This window comes from Setaria viridis, chromosome 2, assembly GCF_005286985.2.
Source record: "Setaria viridis chromosome 2, Setaria_viridis_v4.0, whole genome shotgun sequence".
NCBI lineage: Eukaryota > Viridiplantae > Streptophyta > Magnoliopsida > Poales > Poaceae > Setaria > Setaria viridis.
Genome location: NC_048264.2, coordinates 3,764,382 through 3,785,915, shown reverse-complemented (window position 1 = coordinate 3,785,915; position 21,534 = coordinate 3,764,382). Strand labels below are relative to the sequence as shown.

The 21,534-nt window shown below is 46.3% G+C and overlaps 4 protein-coding genes across 6 annotated transcripts; 1 reads left to right on the top strand and 3 right to left on the bottom strand.

Annotated features, from left to right (window-relative positions):
• Positions 1 to 1,279: 1,279 nt before the first annotated feature.
• Positions 1,280 to 2,923, bottom strand: LOC117845131 (uncharacterized). Its single transcript, XM_034726055.2, has 2 exons — positions 2,215 to 2,923; positions 1,280 to 2,090 (listed from the first exon to the last, which is right to left on the bottom strand). Exons 1-2 carry the CDS (start codon positions 2,363 to 2,365, stop codon positions 1,483 to 1,485), a joined length of 759 nt encoding a protein of 252 aa, XP_034581946.1. The 5' UTR covers positions 2,366 to 2,923; the 3' UTR covers positions 1,280 to 1,482.
• Positions 2,924 to 3,062: 139 nt separating this feature from the next.
• Positions 3,063 to 7,088, bottom strand: LOC117845130 (nuclear pore complex protein NUP50A). Its single transcript, XM_034726054.2, has 2 exons — positions 6,927 to 7,088; positions 3,063 to 4,679 (listed from the first exon to the last, which is right to left on the bottom strand). The coding sequence occupies exon 2, from the start codon at positions 4,659 to 4,661 to the stop codon at positions 3,300 to 3,302; it is 1,362 nt and encodes a 453-aa protein (XP_034581945.1). The 5' UTR covers positions 4,662 to 4,679; positions 6,927 to 7,088; the 3' UTR covers positions 3,063 to 3,299.
• Positions 7,089 to 7,646: 558 nt separating this feature from the next.
• On the bottom strand, positions 7,647 to 8,249 carry LOC117843968 (basic blue protein). The gene is made up of 2 exons (XM_034724761.2): positions 8,063 to 8,249; positions 7,647 to 7,975 (listed from the first exon to the last, which is right to left on the bottom strand). The coding sequence occupies exons 1-2, from the start codon at positions 8,232 to 8,234 to the stop codon at positions 7,647 to 7,649; spliced, it is 501 nt and encodes a 166-aa protein (XP_034580652.1). The 5' UTR covers positions 8,235 to 8,249.
• Positions 8,250 to 12,154: 3,905 nt separating this feature from the next.
• LOC117843940 (probable histone acetyltransferase HAC-like 3) lies at positions 12,155 to 21,003 on the top strand. Of its 3 annotated transcripts, none has more exons than XM_034724723.2 (17): positions 12,155 to 12,313; positions 13,047 to 13,219; positions 14,126 to 14,231; positions 14,530 to 14,773; positions 14,885 to 15,034; positions 15,111 to 16,111; positions 16,417 to 16,692; positions 16,771 to 17,046; positions 17,817 to 17,945; positions 18,045 to 18,245; positions 18,340 to 18,482; positions 18,567 to 18,852; positions 18,933 to 19,072; positions 19,182 to 19,260; positions 19,384 to 19,716; positions 20,092 to 20,312; positions 20,433 to 21,003. In XM_034724723.2, the coding sequence occupies exons 2-17, from the start codon at positions 13,062 to 13,064 to the stop codon at positions 20,482 to 20,484; spliced, it is 3,795 nt and encodes a 1,264-aa protein (XP_034580614.1). In that variant the 5' UTR covers positions 12,155 to 12,313; positions 13,047 to 13,061; the 3' UTR covers positions 20,485 to 21,003. The 3 variants fall into 3 exon arrangements, with proteins under 3 accessions (XP_034580614.1, XP_034580615.1, XP_034580613.1); XM_034724724.2 differs by having other exon boundaries at positions 14,855 to 15,034; positions 15,150 to 16,111; XM_034724722.2 differs by having other exon boundaries at positions 14,855 to 15,034.
• The last annotated feature ends 531 nt before the right edge of the window (positions 21,004 to 21,534 follow it).

Sequence of the window (21,534 nt, the reverse complement as noted above, 5' to 3'; positions counted from 1 at the left end):
TTGTCTCCAAATGACATGGCTTGTCTATAAGACAAGCTTATTAACCATGCTCTGATCGATCGGCACTGTTCTTGTGCGTATGCTCTGATCGATCGGCACTGTTCTTGTGCGTGTGAATCTGTTCTTGAGACGACGGAAGGAATGGTGCCGGGCCGGGGCCAGGACCTCCAGCGGCGTTCGGATTCGGACTCGCTTGTCGGCGTGAGGCTTTCCGATTCCGACTGGAATCGATGGGGCGACGGCACCGGCCGACCCAGAACCACAAGCCGGAGGCACATGTCGCCGCTCCCGGCCGCTTCCTCCACCGGCGGCTCGGCAGATCCAGCAACGCAGCCGCCACTGCCGAAGCCGGGCCACGTGGCCGTGGACATCCCGTCCGCCGTCACGCCGCTCCCCGTCGCCGCACCGGACGGCGCTCCTGCTGCGCCACCGCCACTCGACCCTCACGCCGCCGTGCTCATCATTCCGACATTCCCGGCATGGACGCCGCCGCTGGAGGCTGCACCACCAAGCCGAAGCCGGGCCCGGGGCACGTCGCCATGGACATCCCGTCGCCGCTCACCATCCCGGCCACGGACGCCGCCGCCGCCGGTGACGACCACTCCACATGGCGCGGCGGGGTTTCGAAAATGCCGCCATTGTCGCGAACGCGCGATACAAAACCGGGGTCCATTTGTAAAGTGGCGGATGGAATATTTACACAAAGACCCCTTATTTAGATCGCTATTATTGATCGCGATCCGATTTAGGGGTATGTTTGTGAAATATTGGAAAAACTATTTGCAAAAGGCCCCTAATTTGGATCGTGATTATTAACCGCGATCCGGGGTTCTTTTTGAAAACCTCGGGATCGAATATTTTCATAACGCCCCCTGATTGGGACCGACTCCGGGCCGTCGCCGCCGCCGTCCTCCGTCACGCCTCCCGTCGTCGCCACAGAAGGAGATCCTACGCCGCCGCCGGAACCGGGACATGCCGCCGTATACATCCCCGCCGCCGGCACGCGGCCCGTCGTCGTCGGCCCCAAGAAGCCGACGCGCTTCGGCGCCTTCGTCAGGGCGCTGGTCGAGGGCCTGTGGGTGGCGTATATGCTGGTGGCCGCATTGGTTTGGGGCGCGTTCCCGTTCCTGCAGCTCATGGTGTTCTTCGCCGGCGTGTGTCACGGCCGCGCTGTTCCTCGTCCCGAACGCGGAGGAGGAGGAGGAGGAGGAGGAGGAGGAGGAGGAGGAGGAGCGGGCGCAGACGGTATTGTTGTTGCATTATTTCTCTTGTTTGTTTAGGCTTGGCATGCTCAACAGCTCAAGCATGTGTCGATTGATGCTTTTCGAAGTCGAAAGATAAACAACCAAGTCAAGCAGCAGTCATGTTTCGTTCAGGCTTGAGATGCTGAAGCATTGTGTGCGATGCGTGCTATTCGATTCCGTAGTTTCTGAACCAGGTGAAGTTTTGTGAGTGGAAATTGCAAAGCAATGCAGTGATCGATCAACACTGCTTGCGCGAGGGAATCTGCGGCGGCGTTTGGATTTCACTCCGCGTGTTGTTTTCGATTCCGACTCGACTTGACGGTGCGCCGGCAGCCCGGAACCGACCTGGTAGCTGTACATGTATCTGGCCGCACCTCTGAATTTCGAACTGCACGAATGCGGCCGCGACGACGGCGCCTGCCACGACGGCCGCCCACGCAACCGCCGCCTCGTCGATCTTGCAGTGGTTGAAGGTGGCAGACGACGTCTCCGGCGACGGAGGAGGAGGAGCTCCCGGAGCGGGCCCCGGGGACACCGGAGGGATCGCCGGAGGAACAGCAACAGGTGAACGAAGGCGCCGGAGCAGTATGAGGCGGACGATGAGGCGCCGGCCCGGTGCGACGGGGACCCTGGCGCCGCCGCCGGCGACGTTGACGACGTGCTCGAGCCCCAGATCGCAGTGGTTGGCGAGGCTGGAGAAGAACCAGCGCCTGCCGGCCTTCTCCAGCGCGACGACGTCGTGGCCGGAGGCCAACTCGTTGATCGTGTTCCCCTGCCGGTAGCACTCCCTGAGCGTCTCGCTGTCCACCTCCGTCACCGTGTACTGGCCTTTGGGGTAGTCGAACACTGCACGCCGCAGAAACAAATTATACCGATCAAGAGACCAATTTTCATGCATGAATGAATCAATCCTGATGAAGTAGTGCTGAAAGCCTGAAACAGAGACGACGATGGTGCCTTAATTTTGTACCTAGATTGTCGCCAACTTTGAAGGTCTTCCCTTCCGGCCAGCCGATGGGGTAACTCAGGTTCCAGCCAGTTGTGCCCCCAACCAGGTAGTCCTCCGCGGCGGCGATCGCCACCGCGGCCAAGAGCCCAACTAGCCAGCTGCTGGAAGCCATGGATAGTGTTGGGTTTCAGCTTGATCTCTGTGTCCTAGCCTCCTAGGCTGTCGTGTGGCCGGCAATGCAAGTACGAGATAGCAAACACCATGCATTTATATATATAGCACATAATGCGCGCTGGAGCTTAGTGGTGGGTGCAAGGGGAGCATTGATGCTGCTACGAAGCCAATGTTCCATGGCGCCGGCAATGCATCGTGCTGTCCGCGTTTGGGGTACCCAATGAGTGGGATGCAGTAGAACAGATAATGAGAATTTGCCTTGTTGAAGAACGGGGTGAAGTTTTGCTGTGGAACATCAGCCGCGCTCTCAGCAAAACGACAACAAAGAATGTTGGCATGGTTTGTACCCTTAGCACATAGTAGCAGCAACGCCAGTAAGCATAGATGAAGGTTCTGGTTCGGCATCTTCTTGACGAGAGCTTGGATCAGTACTGGAGGGCCCTAGTGAAAAATAGCAAAGTTTATAAGAAAAAAAGGATTTGCCTGTAGAACTTAACAACAACAGTGCATGATGTGGCCTTCAGTCTCTGCACATCAGTGCATGAATACCGGATCTCCTAAGAAACCCTCACAAAGATTGCTGGATGCAATGAAAACGGCCCACCCACGATGGAAGGCTACGCGCCTACGCATATAATTACTGGACAACGCAGCACGCACATCATAACTGACAGAGCACGGAGGAGCACAATACAGAACCATCAACCATTCTCCAGGTTACTAAGAATGTAATAATGCAAGTTTGACAGGCTACCCCGCTGTTCCAGAAACAGCATCAGGGAACCGTATGCAATCCCAAATCAGGACATCATGGCATGATACGACACGACCGACGTTCTTACTTAAATACTCTGCAGTAACAGACAGTATCTCTCAGCTCCTTTCTGGACAGAGACGTACAAAAGAAGCATAAGCGCGACCTGGGTGCAGCTTCAGACCTCCGCCGCCTTCGGGGAGCCCTCGGGTGTCTTCAGCGGCGCGTCGGGAGCTTTATTCGTCTTGTGAGCCTCGACCGTGCCCTTGAACTCCTCCCTGGTGGCGGTGTCCTTGAACTTCAGAGCGAACGTGGTGAGGCCACTCTGCGACTCGCCGATGCTGTTCACGCAGGCAAACGTCGCGCCCTTCTTGTCCATGTCCTTGAGCGACATGTCGTCGTAGAGGCTCGCGTTCAGGACCAGCCGGTAGTTGCCCTTGGTCCTCATGACGAGCCGGGCCCTCTCACCACCAGATACAGGGACGTTCAGCTTCAGTTCGCCTTTTCCTCTTTCTTTCCAGCCCCCGCCTAAGTACTCGTACAATGCGGAATCAGCAGTGAATACAGCCTTCTCATTTTCTTCACCAGTTTCAACAGGGCCCTCTGTCATAGCAAATTTCTTGGGTGTCTCAGCTGATGTAGCGAGTGCTGAGTTGTTGTTAGTACCAAGATTAAAGGAAGGCACAGAAGAACCATCGGTCTTCAACCCAAATAGGGTACCAGCGCTTGAGCCATCTTTAGAGACTGAGCCAAACGAGAATGATGAGCTTGAAAATCCAGTTCCAGACAGACCTGTGAAGGCATTTTGACCACTCGACAGATTCTTGAAGGAGAAAAGGGGCGTTGCTGATGATGTCTGCCCTTTGTTATCAGCATCTTTCTGCTTGTCAGACAACCCATTTTTGGTCTCTGATTCGCCTCCATCTTTCTTCTCAGTGTCATCCTTGCTAATTTTATCTTTATTTTCAGCTACATCTGCCCCTCCCTTTTCTTCAGCATCTCCGTCTTTCGTTTTTCCCTCAACTTCAGATGACATGTTGTTACCATTGTTGGGTTCCCCAACCACCACTTTGTCTCCACCAGATCCATCCTTTGTGTCTTCTGCCTTGTCACTGGTTTCAACAGGTTGATGTGGTGCTTCAGTTGTGGCACCAGAGTCAGTATTTACAGCTGATTCAGGTAACTCACCAGAGCCTGCATTCTTGTCCGGCACAGACAAAGTATCTTTCCCACTACCATTGCTGCCCTCATCAGCTTTGGCATTTGAAGCCTGAGGCTCTGGAACAGGGGCACTTGCTTGAGCACTAGAATCCGTGGGGGTAAATCTGATTGCAGAGAAAGGATTAGAAGAAGGAGCTGATGATGGCTGCTGGCGCCGAACCTTTACGATTCTTCGGGTTGCCATTACTTCCTCAGTAGCTTTCTTAAACGTACCCATCTCCTGTTCTGGTCCGTCATCATCAGGCTCAGGATTATCCTTGTTGATTTGGGTACCTGCAACCCTCTTCTTAGAGCTTGGAGCTAGTTCATCATCTGCCATCTTCCAAGTTGGCAGCACCTGAAATTCAAGCAAAAGAACAAACTAAGAAAACATTAAAATAAATAGTTCAACGAGCCACCACAAAATCATAAGATTGTACAGTACCACAATTCATAAATGAAAAATTTAGAGTTAAATCTTAAAGATTGGGTTTATACTCGGGCTATGCTCCTAGTGACACATAAACAGCCAAAAAGTAATGAGGAATCTACATGTTAACATGCTATCTTGACAACCCATCAAACTATCTACAGAAGAATATAAAGAAACCTGGAAAGGCATTCCTATACACTAGAAACAATGAAATGCTGAGGACGAACAAATAGCACAACTGTGATGCAATAGGTTCTACCTGAGCAAAAATAAATACAAAGATATTTTTCCAACTTACTTGGCATCAATAACCACACAAGATTTGAAATCTAAAGGAAAATAATATGTTGCTTACACAGTATATCGGATGATAGGTTCTGTGCTAAGTGCAAAAAAGAAATATCATATTGGTACAGCACTACAAAAAGAGAACGTGAATGCCCTCCCTATAAATTAGAAATAATGAATAGGAGATTTCACAAAATTGTACGGTCATTGTGCATTACAAATGTGACGTATAAAAAAAACTCCACCATGAAGGAAGACATCCCCCCAGGCTTTGTCTTAAAGTAGATGCCTCACTTTGAAGTTCGAACCAGGGCAGGCAAGAGTTTCAACCACTCAAAAGTTCACTGCTCTAACCTTTGTACCGCAAGAAACTTGGCTAAACAAATGTGAGCTCTAATACAATGGTTTTATTTTTACCCCCTCTCAGAGAAGAAAAACAATCAAAATTATTAAAAAAACATAAATACAAGGTATTAAACTATCTCACCCAAATATTAACACATGACAATCATATTCTGTGTTATGGACCGACTGACATGGAACACGCATCTATACTAAGCCAAAATAAACATAAAGAAACTTGTTCACAACTTCATATGACATCGCCGCACCAGTAACCAAACAATATTTACTAAGGGGAAAATATGTTGATTAATAGTATTAGATGATAAGTTCCATGCTAACTGCAAAAAGAAATACCAAGTTGGACAAATAAAACCTAGTCATGGACAAAAAACCTTCCCAAACAGTTCGATAAATTATAAATATGATGAAATTATGTGCAAGCTACGCTGACATCTGATAACATCATATACATATACTGCATGATGTAGCCCGACCAAAGAAGCATGTTCAAAACTCCGTTCACATAAACAATAATAATGACACAATGCCCCGGAATCAGACCTCACTTCTGCTTGCTCTATATAATGACAGAATTCAAAGTGAATCGAGATGAAAGCAATTATATAGGCAACCAAATACTAAATAATTTGTTTGTGCAAGGGAAAGTTTTTTATGATTCCCTGGGATCAATTAATCAATTTAGTGCAAGTATGTCAACAGGAAGCAGTTTGAGCTATAGTTTCAATTCTCAATTAATCTATTTTCTAACTTCACCCATAAAATTACAAACTTGCATGAAAATAAGGTGTGCAACAGTCAATGAACAATATACAAAGGTTCATGTACTTGCTCAAACATTGATTAAGATAATATTCCAGCGAACCATCTCTCGCTCACAATTTTCATAGTTCTCATAAAATTACAAAATCAAGGTGGTTATGACAACAAAAGTGGCAGCTCTAACCAATTTAAGCCATCAAACACTGTGAACGCAAACAGGGACAGGGCATTAGCATGAAGAATCTGTCATAGTTCAACCAAATTCACTAAATCTGGAAGTGGCATCGGTCATTAGGTGCTACCATGTTCGTTTAAAACTAGAAACATGTTAGGTTCTTACTGAACATATAGCTAGAACTGAACCAGTTCATCCATAAACCACTACAGAAATTGGATAAGCTGCTTAGAAAACTTAACTTTACATGATAAAACCTACAGGCACGTGTCTCTTACGCTTGCAGACATAACCCCCAGTTTCAGTTAGCGATAATTCATCAACCACCACCACCTATGCCCCTGGCTTAGTGAAATCAGCCCCCCTTCGCCCAATTAAACCTACCTCTGAAATCACCCAACTGAACACCACGCGACAATCTCCGTCCAATCGAACTCTGGAACACCAAAATCGCCTTACACCTGAATACGCGTAACCCTAGTCCACCCCCGAACCAAATCCTAGAACCCGAATCCACTCCAAAAGCTCGATCCTTTTGCGGGCAAATCCAGAAGCACAGGAAGAAGATTAGTTCAGATTGGTACCTTCCAGAGAGCTGTGGCTAGCTCGCCGCGGGTGAAGTTGCCGGTGGCGGGTGGCAACTCGATGGGGCCGCAGGGGAAGGGCTGGAGACGGAGGCACGGCTCGCCGTCGTCGCCTGCGGTGCGGAGGAGGACAGATGGGGGCCGGAGAGGCGGCGGAGTCTGGAGCGGCCAAACCCAACCTATAAAAACCTAAAGAGTTCTAGCTAGGCCCGATCCGCCCGTGGCCCGAAAGATAGGCCCGTCAAGTTATTGGACGGGATTGTAGGCCCAAAACAAACTCGGCTGCCCTGAGCCCGGCCCGAAGTGCATTCTGCCTGAGGCCTGAGGCGTCGTCTGTCTGAAATATAGAGGACCCATATACCAATATTTTCATTCTTTAATTGAAAAAAATTCTCCGCTTTTTACATCTGCGGTCAATGAAATACTATGTAGAGATAAACTTTATTAGAATGAACTTATTAATGCCGGCGATAAACTCAGATCACCTGAAGCACACGACTAGGCAGGCCCTGTCATACAAAGCGCTAAACTCTTGCTACCTAGTTCAAACACGAGTACGGAGTAAAATCCAAAGTCCAAACCACAGTAACAATTCGCCGAACAAGGAAAAAAAAATTTGATCCGACCACACACCACGCACAAAATGAAGTCAAAGTAATGGCGATCCCGCCACGCGTACGTCCACGTACACGTCTTCCCCAGCGCGCGCGGCGGCGGCCCCTAGAACGCGAGCACGGACGCGACCACGGCGCCGGCGGCCACGGCGACCGCGGCGGCGACCGTGTATCCCGTGGCGGGGGCGGACGACGACGGGCCCGGCGGCGCCGGGATCGGGGCGCCGTCCTCGACGTTGATGACGAGCTTCATGCCGTTGTCGCAGTGGCCGGGAACGCTGCAGAAGAACCACACCTTCCCGGGCTTGTCGAGGGTGACGACGTCGTTGCCGGATTTCCACGTCGCGATCGGGTTGGCGTTCAGGTTGCACGCCACGAAGTCGTCCTTGTTGCTGAGCTGGACCACCGTGTGCTTCCCCTGGGGGTACATGAACACTGCGAGAGGGAGGACAGGTAGAGCCGCCAATCAGCTACTATGCAACGATTTCTGAGAGGAGATAACTGAGCGCGCCGTGCTCTTACTGAGGGTGTCGCCGACCGTGAACGTCTTGCCGTCGGCCCAGCCGGTCGTGTTGAACTTGGCCCTCCAGCCGTCTTTGTCCCCGACCATCCAGTCCGTGGCGGAGGCCAGCGACGCGAGGCACGCGGCGGCGACGACGACGGCCAGGAGCAGAGCTTGCCGGGGAGCCGCCATTAAATTGCCTCTTCCCTGGCGAGCTAGCTGAGCTTCCGACCAGTCTGGTGCTCCGGCTGCTCTTGCTGCTGCTGCTGCTGCTGCGGCTTGGCGATGGCAAGGGTCTATTTATACACAGCGGAGGGCACTAGATCGAGCTAGCTAGCCTTGACTAGGTAACACGGGACAAGATGGAACAGGTCTCTGGGTCGGTAGCGCCGGACAAATGGAGTGTTTATTTCTCCACCATCCAGCTGATAAAAGCGAGGTGAAGCTTGCATTGGGATCATCACTGGATGAGAGACTGCAGCGACAAGGCAAGAGACAACGTCTGGCGACGACACATCGGTGTTTCCCCTGCCGATTGCACCGTGGGTTGTTGAAGTTTTCCCGGCGATTTGTTTGCTGACAGCTCCCGGGTACTGACCTGGCGTATGTGTGTACACCGTCGTCTCACACTACTAGAAAAATGGCTCCACCTGGTGGCGTATGGTGTACGCCGTCATCTCACACTACTAGAAAAATAGCTCCAGTACCGGTTGGAACCCCCTCTAGTACCAGTTGTGCAACCGGTACTAACCAATCGGTACTAGAGGGGAGTCCTCTAGTACCGGTTGGATGGTGTTAAAAAATTAAAAAAAAGAAAGAAAATCCCCCGCCGGCTCCGGCCCCGCCGCCGCCGGCTCCCTCCGCCTCCTCCTCCTTCTCCTCCCCTCCTCCGCCTCCTCCGCCCGCCACCGGCCCCCTCCTCCTCCACCGCTCGCCGCAAGGCCCCTCCACCTCCTCCTCCTCCCATCCGCCTCCGCCGTTGCGGCTCCGTCCCGCCGTCACTTCGCCGCTGCGCCCCGATGGCTGTCGCTGCCGCTCCTCACCGCCGGTTAGGGCGAGCGGAGGGGGGGAGGAAGGGGAGGCAGAGGGGAGGGCCGGCCGGTGAGGTGAGGCACAAGGAGGAAGAGGAAGGGAGAGAGGAAGCTAGACGGAGAGAGAGAAGATAGCAGGAGATGAGGATGAGGGAGTGGAGCGGTGTGCGTGGAGATAAGTGTGTGCGGAATGGGCCGGCGCGTGCGTGGAATCGCGTGAAAAACTAAGTGTGTGCGGTGGAGACCCTCTAGTACCGGATGGGGGCTCCAACCGGTACTAGAGAGCCTCCAGGGGATCTCAAATTTGGATCCGGTACTAATGTTACCTTTAGAACCGGGTCCAAATTGAACCGGTACAAAGCCTCAGGACGAGAGCTCATTTTTCTAGTAGTGTCACTACCGGAGAAATGACCTTTTGTCCCGAGACTCAGTACTAGTTACATTTTGACCCGGTACTATTGTGAGCATTAGTACCGAGCCTAACGGATTATCCCCGATGAGCCCCCGTGACCCCTTTAGTACCGGGTGGAGCTCCCACCTGGTACTAAAGGCTTAGCTCCACCCGGTGCTAAAGGGTTACCTTTAGTACCAGGTGGAGCTACCACCCCGTACTATAAGCTCCCATCCGCCGACGCCCCATTCTCTCTCACACATAGACTCGTCTTCTTATCCTCCCACTCAATCTCCTCTTGTCCGTCTCTTCTCTCTCTCTCTCTCTCTCTCTCGATCTCCTCTACCTCTCGAGCTCGCGGTGGCGGCGACGAGGGTGGGCGGGTGGGAGCCGGCGGAGGGCCCTTTAGTACCGGGTGGAGCTACCACCCGGCACTAAAGCTCCTATCCGCCGGTGCCCCATTCTCTCACACACACAGACTCATCTTCTTATCCTCCCCCCTCTCTCACACAGACTCGTCTTGTTATCCTCCCACTCGATCTCCTCCCATCCGTCTCTTCTCTTTCTCGATCTCCTTTGCCTCTCGAGCTCGCAGCGGCGGTGATGGTGGGTGGGCGGGTAGGAGCCGGTGGAGAGGCCAGGCGGAGGTGGCGGGAGTGGCAGCGGGCGGGTGGGCAAGAGCTGTCAGAGGCGGGGCGCGGATGGTGGTAGGCGGGTGGCGGGGGCGGCGAGCGGGCAGAGGGGCGGTAGGGTGGAGGCGGAGGATGGTGGGGCCGGGTGAGGGCTCAGGCAGCGGGCGGGCGGAGGGGCAGTGGGACGGGCGCGGTGGCGGGAGGGTGGAGGGGGGGTCCGGGCAGGGATTTCAATTTTTTAATCTTTTTAATACCTTTAGTACCGGTTATTTAAACGATACTAAAGGCTCCCTTTAATACCGAACTACTAGTACCGGTTGCAAAACCGGTACTAAAAGAGGTTTCCAACCGGTACTAATAGCGTTTTTCATAGTAGTGTGTGTCTTCAGTTATAATCACGTAGTGCTTTAGTTGTAGATAATTAGTTTGGTTGGTGGCTCGGTGCATTGGCTTCTTACATTGTGGATTTTTCTTTATCCACACTAATTGTTAACATGATTAATATGACTTTTACATGTAATATTTTTAAAAGAATTTTATATATGATGGTTTAAGTTTTGCTCGGAACTATATACTAATGCATAAGTCAAGTATTGATGAAAGCTACTGTCATATCGCGCCACCAGACAGTCACCGTGTGCTAAGATCCTAGGCACAGAACGGTCCTCAAGTCCAAATGCTGTGTTGGCATGGCCCAAAGTTCATCATGTTGTGCAGCTATGCTTGTGGCAGTGCCAAAAGGAAAAGGTCGTGCCCCAGTCGGCTTAGAAATAGCATGGCCTAAATCACGTTGTTGTTTGACTCAACATCCAAATCCATGCCCAATACCTCTACATTTCCACCACAGCAGCCGCATTCAACTCTCGCGCCATAGCCACCACCTTGAGAGCTCCTCCTCCACCATGAATTTTTAAGGCGAGGAGGAGGTGGAGATGTAATCAAAGGACAACTACTCCAGCTTAGAGGAAGTGGAGGTTTCAAACAACAATGTTCTCACCCGGATTTGCTATGGTAAGAGAATGAACTAGAAAACGACCACGAGGAGAAAGAAGATGAGGTAAAGGAGGGGGTGGCCCTGGCGCAAGGAGACAAGAAGTAAGAGGATAAGAACAAGGTTGAGGCCGGTGGAGGTTGTACTTGCGAGAGCAGCTCTGGCAGCAGCGGAGAAGGAGGAGGAGGATGGGTACGGGAGAGCAAAGCGTGGTGGCGAGCATGACGGCAAGGAAGTAGGCTGACAGTGGCAGCTCCATTGCTGGAACTTAGGATGGGAGGGTTTTTTCGTAGTACCTAGTACACTTCGAAGCGATCACATTTATTAGCCAGTTGCCCGCGGCGTACGTTGCTTTGGTGTTGTGCATGTTTAGCTGCAAATCGCGACACACGTGAAGTACCGACTCACACGCTCTACAGGACTTTCCTTTTCCCCACGATTTTTGTAAAGTGGCTAAAAGTGTCTAATACATTTTATTCACTAGCCACAAAACAGTAGGCATTTTGTTAAAACTTTTGAAAATGCTAGAAACTATGCATTAACAAAATCATTGACCACTCCATAAAAAATACTAATGAGTAACTAATACTCACTCCGTTTCAAATTGTAGGTCATTTTATTTTTTAGAGATGCATGAAATTTATTATACGCCTAGGTATATGTTATGTCTAAATACATAACAAATCTATATATTAAAAAAATAAAACGATCTTGAGTAAAAAATACTTTTGGGGAAGATGGAAAATAGGATGACATCTCGTCCGAGTGGGAGCCCCCGCGGCCCGCGCCCACCTGCACGCATCGTTGTCGGTTGCTTCTCTCGTTCCCGTTTTTTCCTCTCCCTCCTCCCTCCACCCGGGCCGAATATTAACCGCCTAAAAGAGAGACGCGAAACGCGCGATCCCCTCCCGAGCCCAACAACAAACCAACTACCTACTCGGCGGATCCGAGGCTTCCGAGCGAGAGAGAGCTCGTGTCGTCGGGTTTTATCGGGCCCGTCTCGAATTCGGCCCGCCGAGTGGGCCCCCCGGCCTTGACTTATCTCCGCTTTCTCTCTCCTCATCGCTCCCGCGTTGACTCTGACCGCCTCCCCCCCACCTACGCCGCCGCCGCCTCAGCCCTAACCCTAGCGCCGCTCCCCCGGCGAGGCCGGAGCGCCCTGGGCCCTGCCCGCCGTCCCCTGAGACGACGTCCCTCGCGGCCGTATCGCCGCAGGGGAGAACTAGGTAACGCCCCCGCTACCTCCCTCCCGCCGCTCCCTACGTCAGTCGTGGTCCGATCCGATCTGGTACCTCTCGCTGGAGGAGCCGGGGCGCCGTACGGCTCCCCTAGGGTTAGGGTGTTCTTGGAGTTCTTGTTTTTTCGTCTCGTTGGGCACGGGTTCGCCATGGAAGCCTCGTGCCCTCACCCTGCGTGGTTCCTCTGATCTTGCAGTGTTGTTTTTAGCCTTTTATATAATTAAATTAATTGTTTCTAATATCGTTTGATGATCAGAAAAAATAAAAATAAAAATGATGCCCATAGTTGTGGACTTGGGAGTTATCGGTGCATGCTGAAATCCTTATGTTGTTGCTTTAGTTATTGCGCAGCAAAGCTTGCTGCGGCTTCCTGGTCGGCCTTGGTGGCAATGTCCAATGTGTAGTACTAGTACCTAGTGCATAAGAGAGTCGATTTGGGCGCCAGTGGGCGGTGCCTTTCATAATTCTACTACAGAATTTGTGATTGTGTAGCATGACTCTCAGGGCATGGTCTTTATGCTCTTATGTGTAAATTGTTTACCTGTTTTAGGCAATTTGTTTCAGGACCAGTGTCTGTAAATTCTGTTTCTAGTATGAGTGTATGCCACTTCTTGTGTGCTACTTTGCTTTGCGTTAGTGATCCGTTGCCTGTCCTCACCATGTGGGTGCATTGCAGCTGCTGATCCATCTCTTGATGACATGATGTGTTTCTGCATTTCAGGTGAATGCTACCAGCATGATGGCTCAAACCCTGCAAGGGAAAGTTATGGCCTCCTATGCGCCGAGCAGCTTCTCTATTCAGCAACAGATGTCACCGAGTGATTTTGAAATGCTTCAGCCGGATAACATGGATCAGTCTACCTCTCCGATCCGCGGCATTATCATTCAAAAAATGTAAGTTTGGAAACCACCAGAATCTGTAGTAGTTTTGACTTGTAAATTACTAGATGCTGTTAATATTGGTTCTTGTTTGTGAACAAGCAATCATGTGAATCCTGGTACATTCTAGGAATTCACGCAGCTAACTGAATGCATTTAATTCATGTAATGTTCATCTTCGTCCTTGGTAATAGATCTATTTTCATATTTGTCTACATGCATTGTTCTGTGGTTCTATGAACGTAAATGCAATGAGTTCATTTCTTGACTAATAAAGTATGCTGGCCATGTAATTGAAGTTTGTTACTTCAGAATCATCCATTCTTTGGGCAGTTCCAGATGATCGGCTGGTGCATTTTCTCTTGTGGGCAGAAAATTCTGCAAAAAAAGCACTCTGAGCTGTCAATTTCCAGTGCAATTTTGTATGCAAATATCTGATAGTGGCAACTGATGTTGTTTCTGGGTATTTTACAGTGTTCACCTAGGTAGCTTGCACCATGTACGTCTATCATGCTTTCATATTGAATTGTTACAAGTCTGAATTTTACATTTTATTTATATTTTGCTGATACAGCATGGTTAATCTTAGTTCAGTAGATTACTGTTACATTGTATTAGTCATGCGAGATGCATGTATTCGTATCAAGGTATAGCTTTTACTTGATTCCGAGTACAGAAAAACATTTTTTAGTTAATTCCAATTAGTAGCACTAGAGGGTCATTGAAATTGAAACTGAGATGCTTTGGTTCATTTTTATCTTTCTTTACTGTATGTTTTTCTGCATAATTCAATGGTTTACTAGAGAATGGTTCAAAAAGAGATAGTCATTTCTTTTTTTTTTCATTTCTTTCCTTTTTGGTGGCATATCTTTTTTTTTTCAAACAGTAAGTATATCCTGATGTTTCTTTTCATCTATCCAGTGCAAGTTGCCTGAAAAAGAGGGAACAATTTGCTAAAACCAGCCCGGATTACCTTCTGAAATTTTCAAGAAAAATTGACGAATGCCTCTACAAAAGAGCACCAAAGGTTAGTGCTGTTTAATGCTGCCATGCAACTACAATATATTATATAGCATACTAAAAATTTAGGTCTGATTCTTGCCCGACATCCTCGTATGGAACAGCTACATGTTTGACTAAGGCTAACTGATATTCAAATTAGCTATCCTTGTACCTTTATCCTTTTTGTTTAGCCACATGTTTCATATCATTTGTTGTGCCTGTATAATTGTATGTGCCCATTGAAGTTTTTGTTCAAACTCCATAACTAAATATCTTACTACTTTATAATGTCTTGCTGGCACCTAACCTTTTTTTTATGTCAGGTCCATTACATGGATCTCAGCACTCTAGAAGTCAGGGTGAATGCTTTGCTCAATTCTGTATCGCATAGAAACCACAGAGATTCATGGATATCCTCAGCAGCTCCATCGACAAAAAATTTACAGCAGCTGCCTGGGATACAGATGATAGACTCTAGTGTCTATCATGAGAGAGTTGATCCTGCTTTTACTAATTTGCCTGCATGTGCAAGAGACATGCCTACACATACTATGTTCACTTCTCAGAGTAAGTTGGGATGACGAGTCCTGATTGTATCTCACAACGCGCCATTAAATCTATAATTCTTTATTGGTTCTATTTTTGCAGGATATTTACCATATAATCACAATGTTGCAGCTGCTAATTTTCATCTAACTGAAAGGCCTGAAAGCTTTAGGAGCACCTTAGTTGCTCCATGTGTGTCAGCACTTCCAAAATGTAGTTCAGGACTTGGTGAGATTGCCAGTGCTGGATTCCCAAATGGCCATGTAAAGGACAATTTTCCAGGTAAATTGTTTGCATCCCTTGTCTTACATTGATTTGTTTGTAAATGACCAATGTACTTCCCATATTATTTGATTAGGTCATCACATCCTAAATGATATGAGCGAATTTTCACCAGGTGGTGCTCATCCTGTTGATAGTCCAATATCATCTATGTCTGGGAGTTCCAGTCCTTTATCAGCCGTGTGTGATCCAACCACAAGTTCCAATGCAATGATAAGATCATCGGTGGACTCTATCTCTAAAGCAAGTGGACAAAAACTTTCTGCAGGTTCTGATTCCACCAGTGAAGGACAATCATTTCAACAATACAGAGAATATGAGAAAAAGTTAGATGGTGCATGGAGCCAGCCAGTAGAGCAGTCAGTTCACTCAAATAGCACAACTGAAAGACATGAAATGTATCAAGGACAATGTCAACTTGACAGATGCGTGGAAATGAAAGAAAAATTTTGGCGCATGTCGGACTGTGAAGATTTCTGCAGGGAGACATACTCAAGTTTAAGCTCCCCCAGTGCCCAGTACCAGTGCTGCCTTATGGCAGACTGTGATCCTTGTGACCCTGAGGGAGAGAGAATTGAGAGATCTGAGCAGACATCAAATAGCACAGTATCAAAGCCATCCTCACCTGTTTCAGATGAATCTTATGGTAAGCGTCCAGTAAAGCGCCTGAAGGCTGACGTTGCCGGTCTTGTCGATGTCAATCAAGTAGAGAGTCCAAAGGAGCAAAAGCCTGTTGTGAATGGGGGGAATCATGCGTGTGGTGAAACATTACACTCAGAAATCACAGAATTGCCTACAAAATCACATTGCAGTTCCTTGGGTGTCATTAATGCTGACACCGATGATATGCTACGACAGGGTAGTGAAGGTGTACATAACATGGAGATTGTTACAGAAAAAGAATTGCACTGTGTAAAGGATGACATTGAGATGAAAGACTCTAAGAGTGTGGATCAGACAGCAAGTGGGGTCAAATTAAGTTTGAGGAGGAAAGGAGGAGCTTCTATACTTTACGCATTAACTGCCGAGGAGATTCGAGATCACCTGAGTAGTCTAATAAACCAGCATACTTGTTTGGTGAGTGAATAACTATTTCTATCTCCTGTGTTTTCTATAACTGTGAGTAGACTTGACTTTAATCCTGTAGCATCAACTGTCACCAATCAATTAGATAGTTATGTATTATCTTGTGTGTGATGATAACATAACTATCTGATTGATTGGCGACATAGTATGCTGATCATACGTGATCAAACTAGAGCCTTGTGCATGATTTATTGCTAAGACTTTGTTTCATTCAGATTGGATTGCTTCTATCATTCAGGATTTTATTTGTTTACCTAGCTCGCACCCCTGATCATGATTTTCCTTGCTTTTTTCAGGGCAAGTTGACATCTCAAGAAACCCAAAATAATGAAGGCTTGCCTGATCAGAATACATGCAGTTTATGTGGGATGGAGAAGCTTCTTTTTGAACCACCTCCACGATTTTGCGCTCTCTGTTTCAAAATAATAAATTCTACAGGTTGCTATTATGCTGAAGTTGAAAATGGAAAGGATAAATCTTCAATTTGTAGCAAATGCCACCATCTAAGCAGTTCCAGAGCTAAATATGTTAAGAGATTTGATTATGCTGAAACAGATGCTGAAACTGAATGGGTATGTTTCTTTTCATCTCTCGAGTTATCCTAATGTCTATATTATTTACTCATCTTTTGTTTGTTTGCGTCATTTCAGTGGGTCCAGTGCGACAAGTGCAAAGCTTGGCAACATCAAATCTGTGCTCTGTTCAACAAAAAATGTGAAGGGGCAAAGGCTGAATATACTTGTGCAAATTGTTTTTTGAAGGAAAAGGATAGTGGAGACATTTATGCACTGGAGTCATCCACTGTTCTTGGAGCACAGGAGTTGCCAAGAACTAAATTAAGTGATCATATCGAGCAAAGGCTTTCTGAGAGGCTGGAGCAGGACAGGCAACAGAGGGCAAGCACCTCAGGAAAGGGCGCTGAAGAGGTAAATATCTGACTCTTCTAATGACACAAGAAAGTAAGGCTTATTGATACCTGCTATACTTGAGGATTTCACTTCTAGTCATATCGAACCCCTGTTTAAATCTTATTTATACTATTTTCTGTATATGTTTGTGTTCTAGGTCTTTGTTATCCTTGTTGATCAGATACAAATGATCGTCCTTTTTACTATAATTTCAATGTTTACTTAAGTAAATGAACACTGAAAATTTGTCTTCACTTGAAATGTATTTGTGCACTAAAAATGTGCCTGCACTTGAAATGCATTTTGTTTTTGTTCTTATTGTAATCCCATTGCTTGTTGTTAATCCTTGTCTCCGTGTTTTGTTGGCAGTGCACATTCAATTGGTTTTGATGATGCATGATAACTGTATTGATTTTATAATACATAACAAATGTGCTTCTTTTCATACCTTTCTTTTGACTATTAGTATTATTGATACTGTGTTGTGCTTGCATTTCATCGGACACCATGAAAGGATGGTCAGCACACACGAGTGCACAACATCAGCTTTTTTACCCCTTTTAGTGATGTAGCTGGTCATAATACACTGTGAACTTCGGAAGTTTAGAATTTTGGAGAAGATTATGATTATTGATGCTTATTCACATCGAACGACACATGCTTCTTAGAATAATCAGACCATATGTGTTGGCTATAATTTTATTTTCTTTAGTCTCTAGGAATTGCATAACAAACTGATGTCAGCTCTGCATAAGGTTCGCTAAACTTTTTGTCCTTTGTGCTTTAAGGTACCACGAGTTGAAGGTCTTACAGTTAGAGTAGTATCTTCAGCTGACAGAGTACTGCAAGTCCAACCACGTTTTCATGAATTTTTTAAACAAGAAAAGTATCCTGGGGAATTTCCATACAAATCGAAGGTACAGGATGGCTGATTTCTTGACCAATAAATCCTATTTTTGGCTGTTTATATAGTAGATAATTCAGGCTATGTTGACTGATTTATGTCTTTTGTACAGGCAATTCTCTTGTTTCAAAAGATTGAAGGTGTGGATGTTTGCCTGTTTGCCATGTATGTACAAGAGTACGGTTCAGATTGTCCATCACCAAATCAGAGGCATGTTTATCTTGCATATATCGATTCTGTCAAGTACTTCAGGCCTGAAATAAAATCTGCAAGTGGGGAGGCTCTCCGTACCTTTGTGTATCATGAAATTTTGGTATGAGAATTGCAAATAAACTGAACATACATTTGTCCTTTGCTTGCAATGAGCTTATGTTTCTAGAATCTGATCATTCTAACATTAATCGTAGATTGGTTATCTGGATTACTGCAAGAAACGAGGATTTGTAAGTTGTTCCATATGGGCTTGCCCATCTACGAAGCGTGATGATTATGTTTTATATTGTCATCCAACAGTACAAAAGATGCCCAAGTCGGACAAACTTCGAAGCTGGTTTGTCTTCCTAACATGATATCAATGAATTAAACTTGATATATTTTACGGGCCTTCATTCAACTATCTTATTGATAATTTCAGGTATCAGAACTTGATCAAGAAGGCTGTTAAGGAGGGTGTAGTTGTGGAGCGTAATACACTCTATGACTTTTTCCTTCAGCCTGCCAATGAATGCAAGGCCAATATATCAGCAGCATGCTTGCCATACTGCGAGAACGATTTCTGGCCTGGAGAAGCGGAGAGGCTCCTTGAGAAGAAAGATGATAAAACCTCACAGAAGCAAGAGACACAAGTAGGAAGGCTCTTACGTGTTGCCAAACGTGATGACAGAAAAGGAAACCTTGAGGATATTTTACTTGTGCACAAGGTTATTTTATTTTACTTGTGATTCTCTTGTCCTTCCAGCATCTGGTTGGGTACCTAACATCTTATTTTCATTATTGCTAGCTTGGAGAAAGGATGCGCACCATGAAAGAAGACTTCATGATGCTTTGTCTGCAGCAGTTTTGCAAGCACTGTCACCAACCTATTGTATCTGGCAGAAGTTGGGTTTGCACTAGCTGTAAAAATTTTCATCTTTGTGACAAGTAAGCATCTTGTAGAAGTTGTGCAGTAGCTATCAATTTTTGTACCTTGCTAACTCTCGATCAATAAGGTGTCCATTATTTGTTGTTGATGATGTGTTGGTTTTTGTAGGTGTCATGCAGAGGAGCAGAATACAGCACAGAAGGACAGGCATCCAGCCACAACAAAACAGAAGCATGCATTTGAAAGAGTATGTATGCAAACTTCATTTCTGGGATTGGTTTTTTCAATCAATTAAGGCAGCAACATGCTTCTATTTAATAGATGCATGGTGGAATTTATACACTAACTACCATAGCTTACTGCTCCACAGATAGAGGTAGAATCTCTTCCAGAGACTGACGATGGAGATCCAATAATGGAAAGCAAGTATTTTGACAGCAGAATAGATTTCTTGAAGCACTGTCAAGACAATCAATTCCAGTTTGATACCCTCCGGCGGGCAAAGCATTCTACAATGATGATTCTTTATTATCTACATAATTCAAGTTGTTCTGCTTGCCACCATGCTGTGGATCGGTGCTTGGTGTGGCGGTGCCTACGGTGCATAGGCTGCACCTTTTGTGATCCATGCTACAAACAAAATGGTGAAAGTTTGCATATTCATGAATTAAGACAGATTGACACTAGCAAGAAGAATGCACAGGTACCCTCTTGCATTAGTAACCGGAACTTTTAAATAGCTAATGTTGTGTTCCCTAGTCAACAAAGTTTAAATATTCGCAAGCTCTTCTGGCATTATTTTCTTTTGGGGTTCTTTTTGCAAAGATGATTTTGGGCATAGGTGGCTTATGTTGGGTGGATTGCACCCTTATTTCTTAGACCAAAACTTATAAAAGATTTTTATGTGAAATTCACCGTTGCATATTTTATAGTGTTGAGGTGTTTATTTCCAACCATTAATTCTGTTGATTGTTTGTGCTGACATTAATGTCTGATTCCATAGTTGCTCTTGGCTTTCAGATTTGTACATGTTAGTAACTCTGTTTTCTTATGAATCTCGTGCATGTTGCCAAAACAGGACTATGTTGAATGCCTTGTGCATGCATCGAGATGCTTCGATCCTCGCAACTGCACTCTTCAAGTTTGTTTAACGTTGAAGAAACTGTTCTTCCATGGCGTACGGTGTGATATCCGTGCCCGCAATTGGGGAGGTTGCCAGAAGTGTGTCTTCATGTGGAAAATTCTGCTCCACCACTCAAAAGGTTGCAATGATACAGACTGTACGGTTCCGAGATGCAGGTAAAACCATAGCTCATCTGAATAAATCAGCGACTCTTTCTTGAAACGCATCTGCATTTTCTTGATAAACCCCACTTTCACCCATTAGCTCACCTGTAAATGTTTGTAATCCTTGTATAGGGATATAAAGGTATACATGGCTGAAAAGATGAAGCTTCCTGGTCCTGTGTAGCAGGCCAGCAGATCAGAAGCAGGCTTCTTGTATAAACTAGTGTTGGATTTTTCTCCTCCTTAACCAGTAAAAAAAAATTGTTGATGAAAATGCAATAAACTGCGGTTGGCCGTTGCTGACGGATGGAACTGCAAGGTAAATAAAGTGGTGACCTGGTCCTGCTGGTGAGGTGGCTTCATCGGAGTTATTTGTTCCGCTGGTTTTCCTAGCATTGGCAGAAGAAAGTTAGGCTAGTGCACTGAGCTTCGATAATCTGTGTATGCCTATTTTACTATGTCATTGAGGGAATTAAATTACTGACGGGAGCTTACATAGGCAATCTGACATTTGTTTTAGTGCCCGTACATACGATGTACATATAGTCATAGGTGGCTCAACAGGATAGATGGTTCTGTTTCTTCGTTGCCTTTCAGTTTTGTTCTAGATTGTATTGAACAAGACCACATTTTTGTTGAGTGTTCTGTGCTGTGGCGACAAATCCAAATTCATTGAATGAATGAATGTGTATATTTACTCGTACTGGCTTGTCGCAATTTTTTTTTCATGTCCATTGACAACTATATATTTTATAATGGTCTTTTGACTCTGATTGGATCTGAGGTGCCAGGCGGTAAGGATCAGTTGATGTGTTTCTACTCACGGCTTGAAGCCTACCTGTCCAGTTTTGTCGAAATGTCGAGCCTTCTTTGTCGCCCACCGGTCCTTGGTGTAACGACTCAAATGTAATTAACACTGTTATAAGCATGGCATCATGAGCATCTTGTTTACTAGTACAAAATTTCTTAGCTTTGTTCTTATATATTTGGATTTTAATTTGAGTAGTTGTACAAAATAGAAATACATGCTTCGTGAAGCAACTTTCTTGTTCACTATAAAACTTAGAAAACTTATATTGGAATTAAAGTGGTAAAATACTACTATCCAAAATATGAATTTACTTTTTTTTTTGGGATTTTAGGAACCATCTTAAAGTCAAACAGCTCAACCGAAACTAAAAATAGTATTTTGGAAAGAATTTTTATTTCAATTTTACAATAGCTTTTCTTTTCA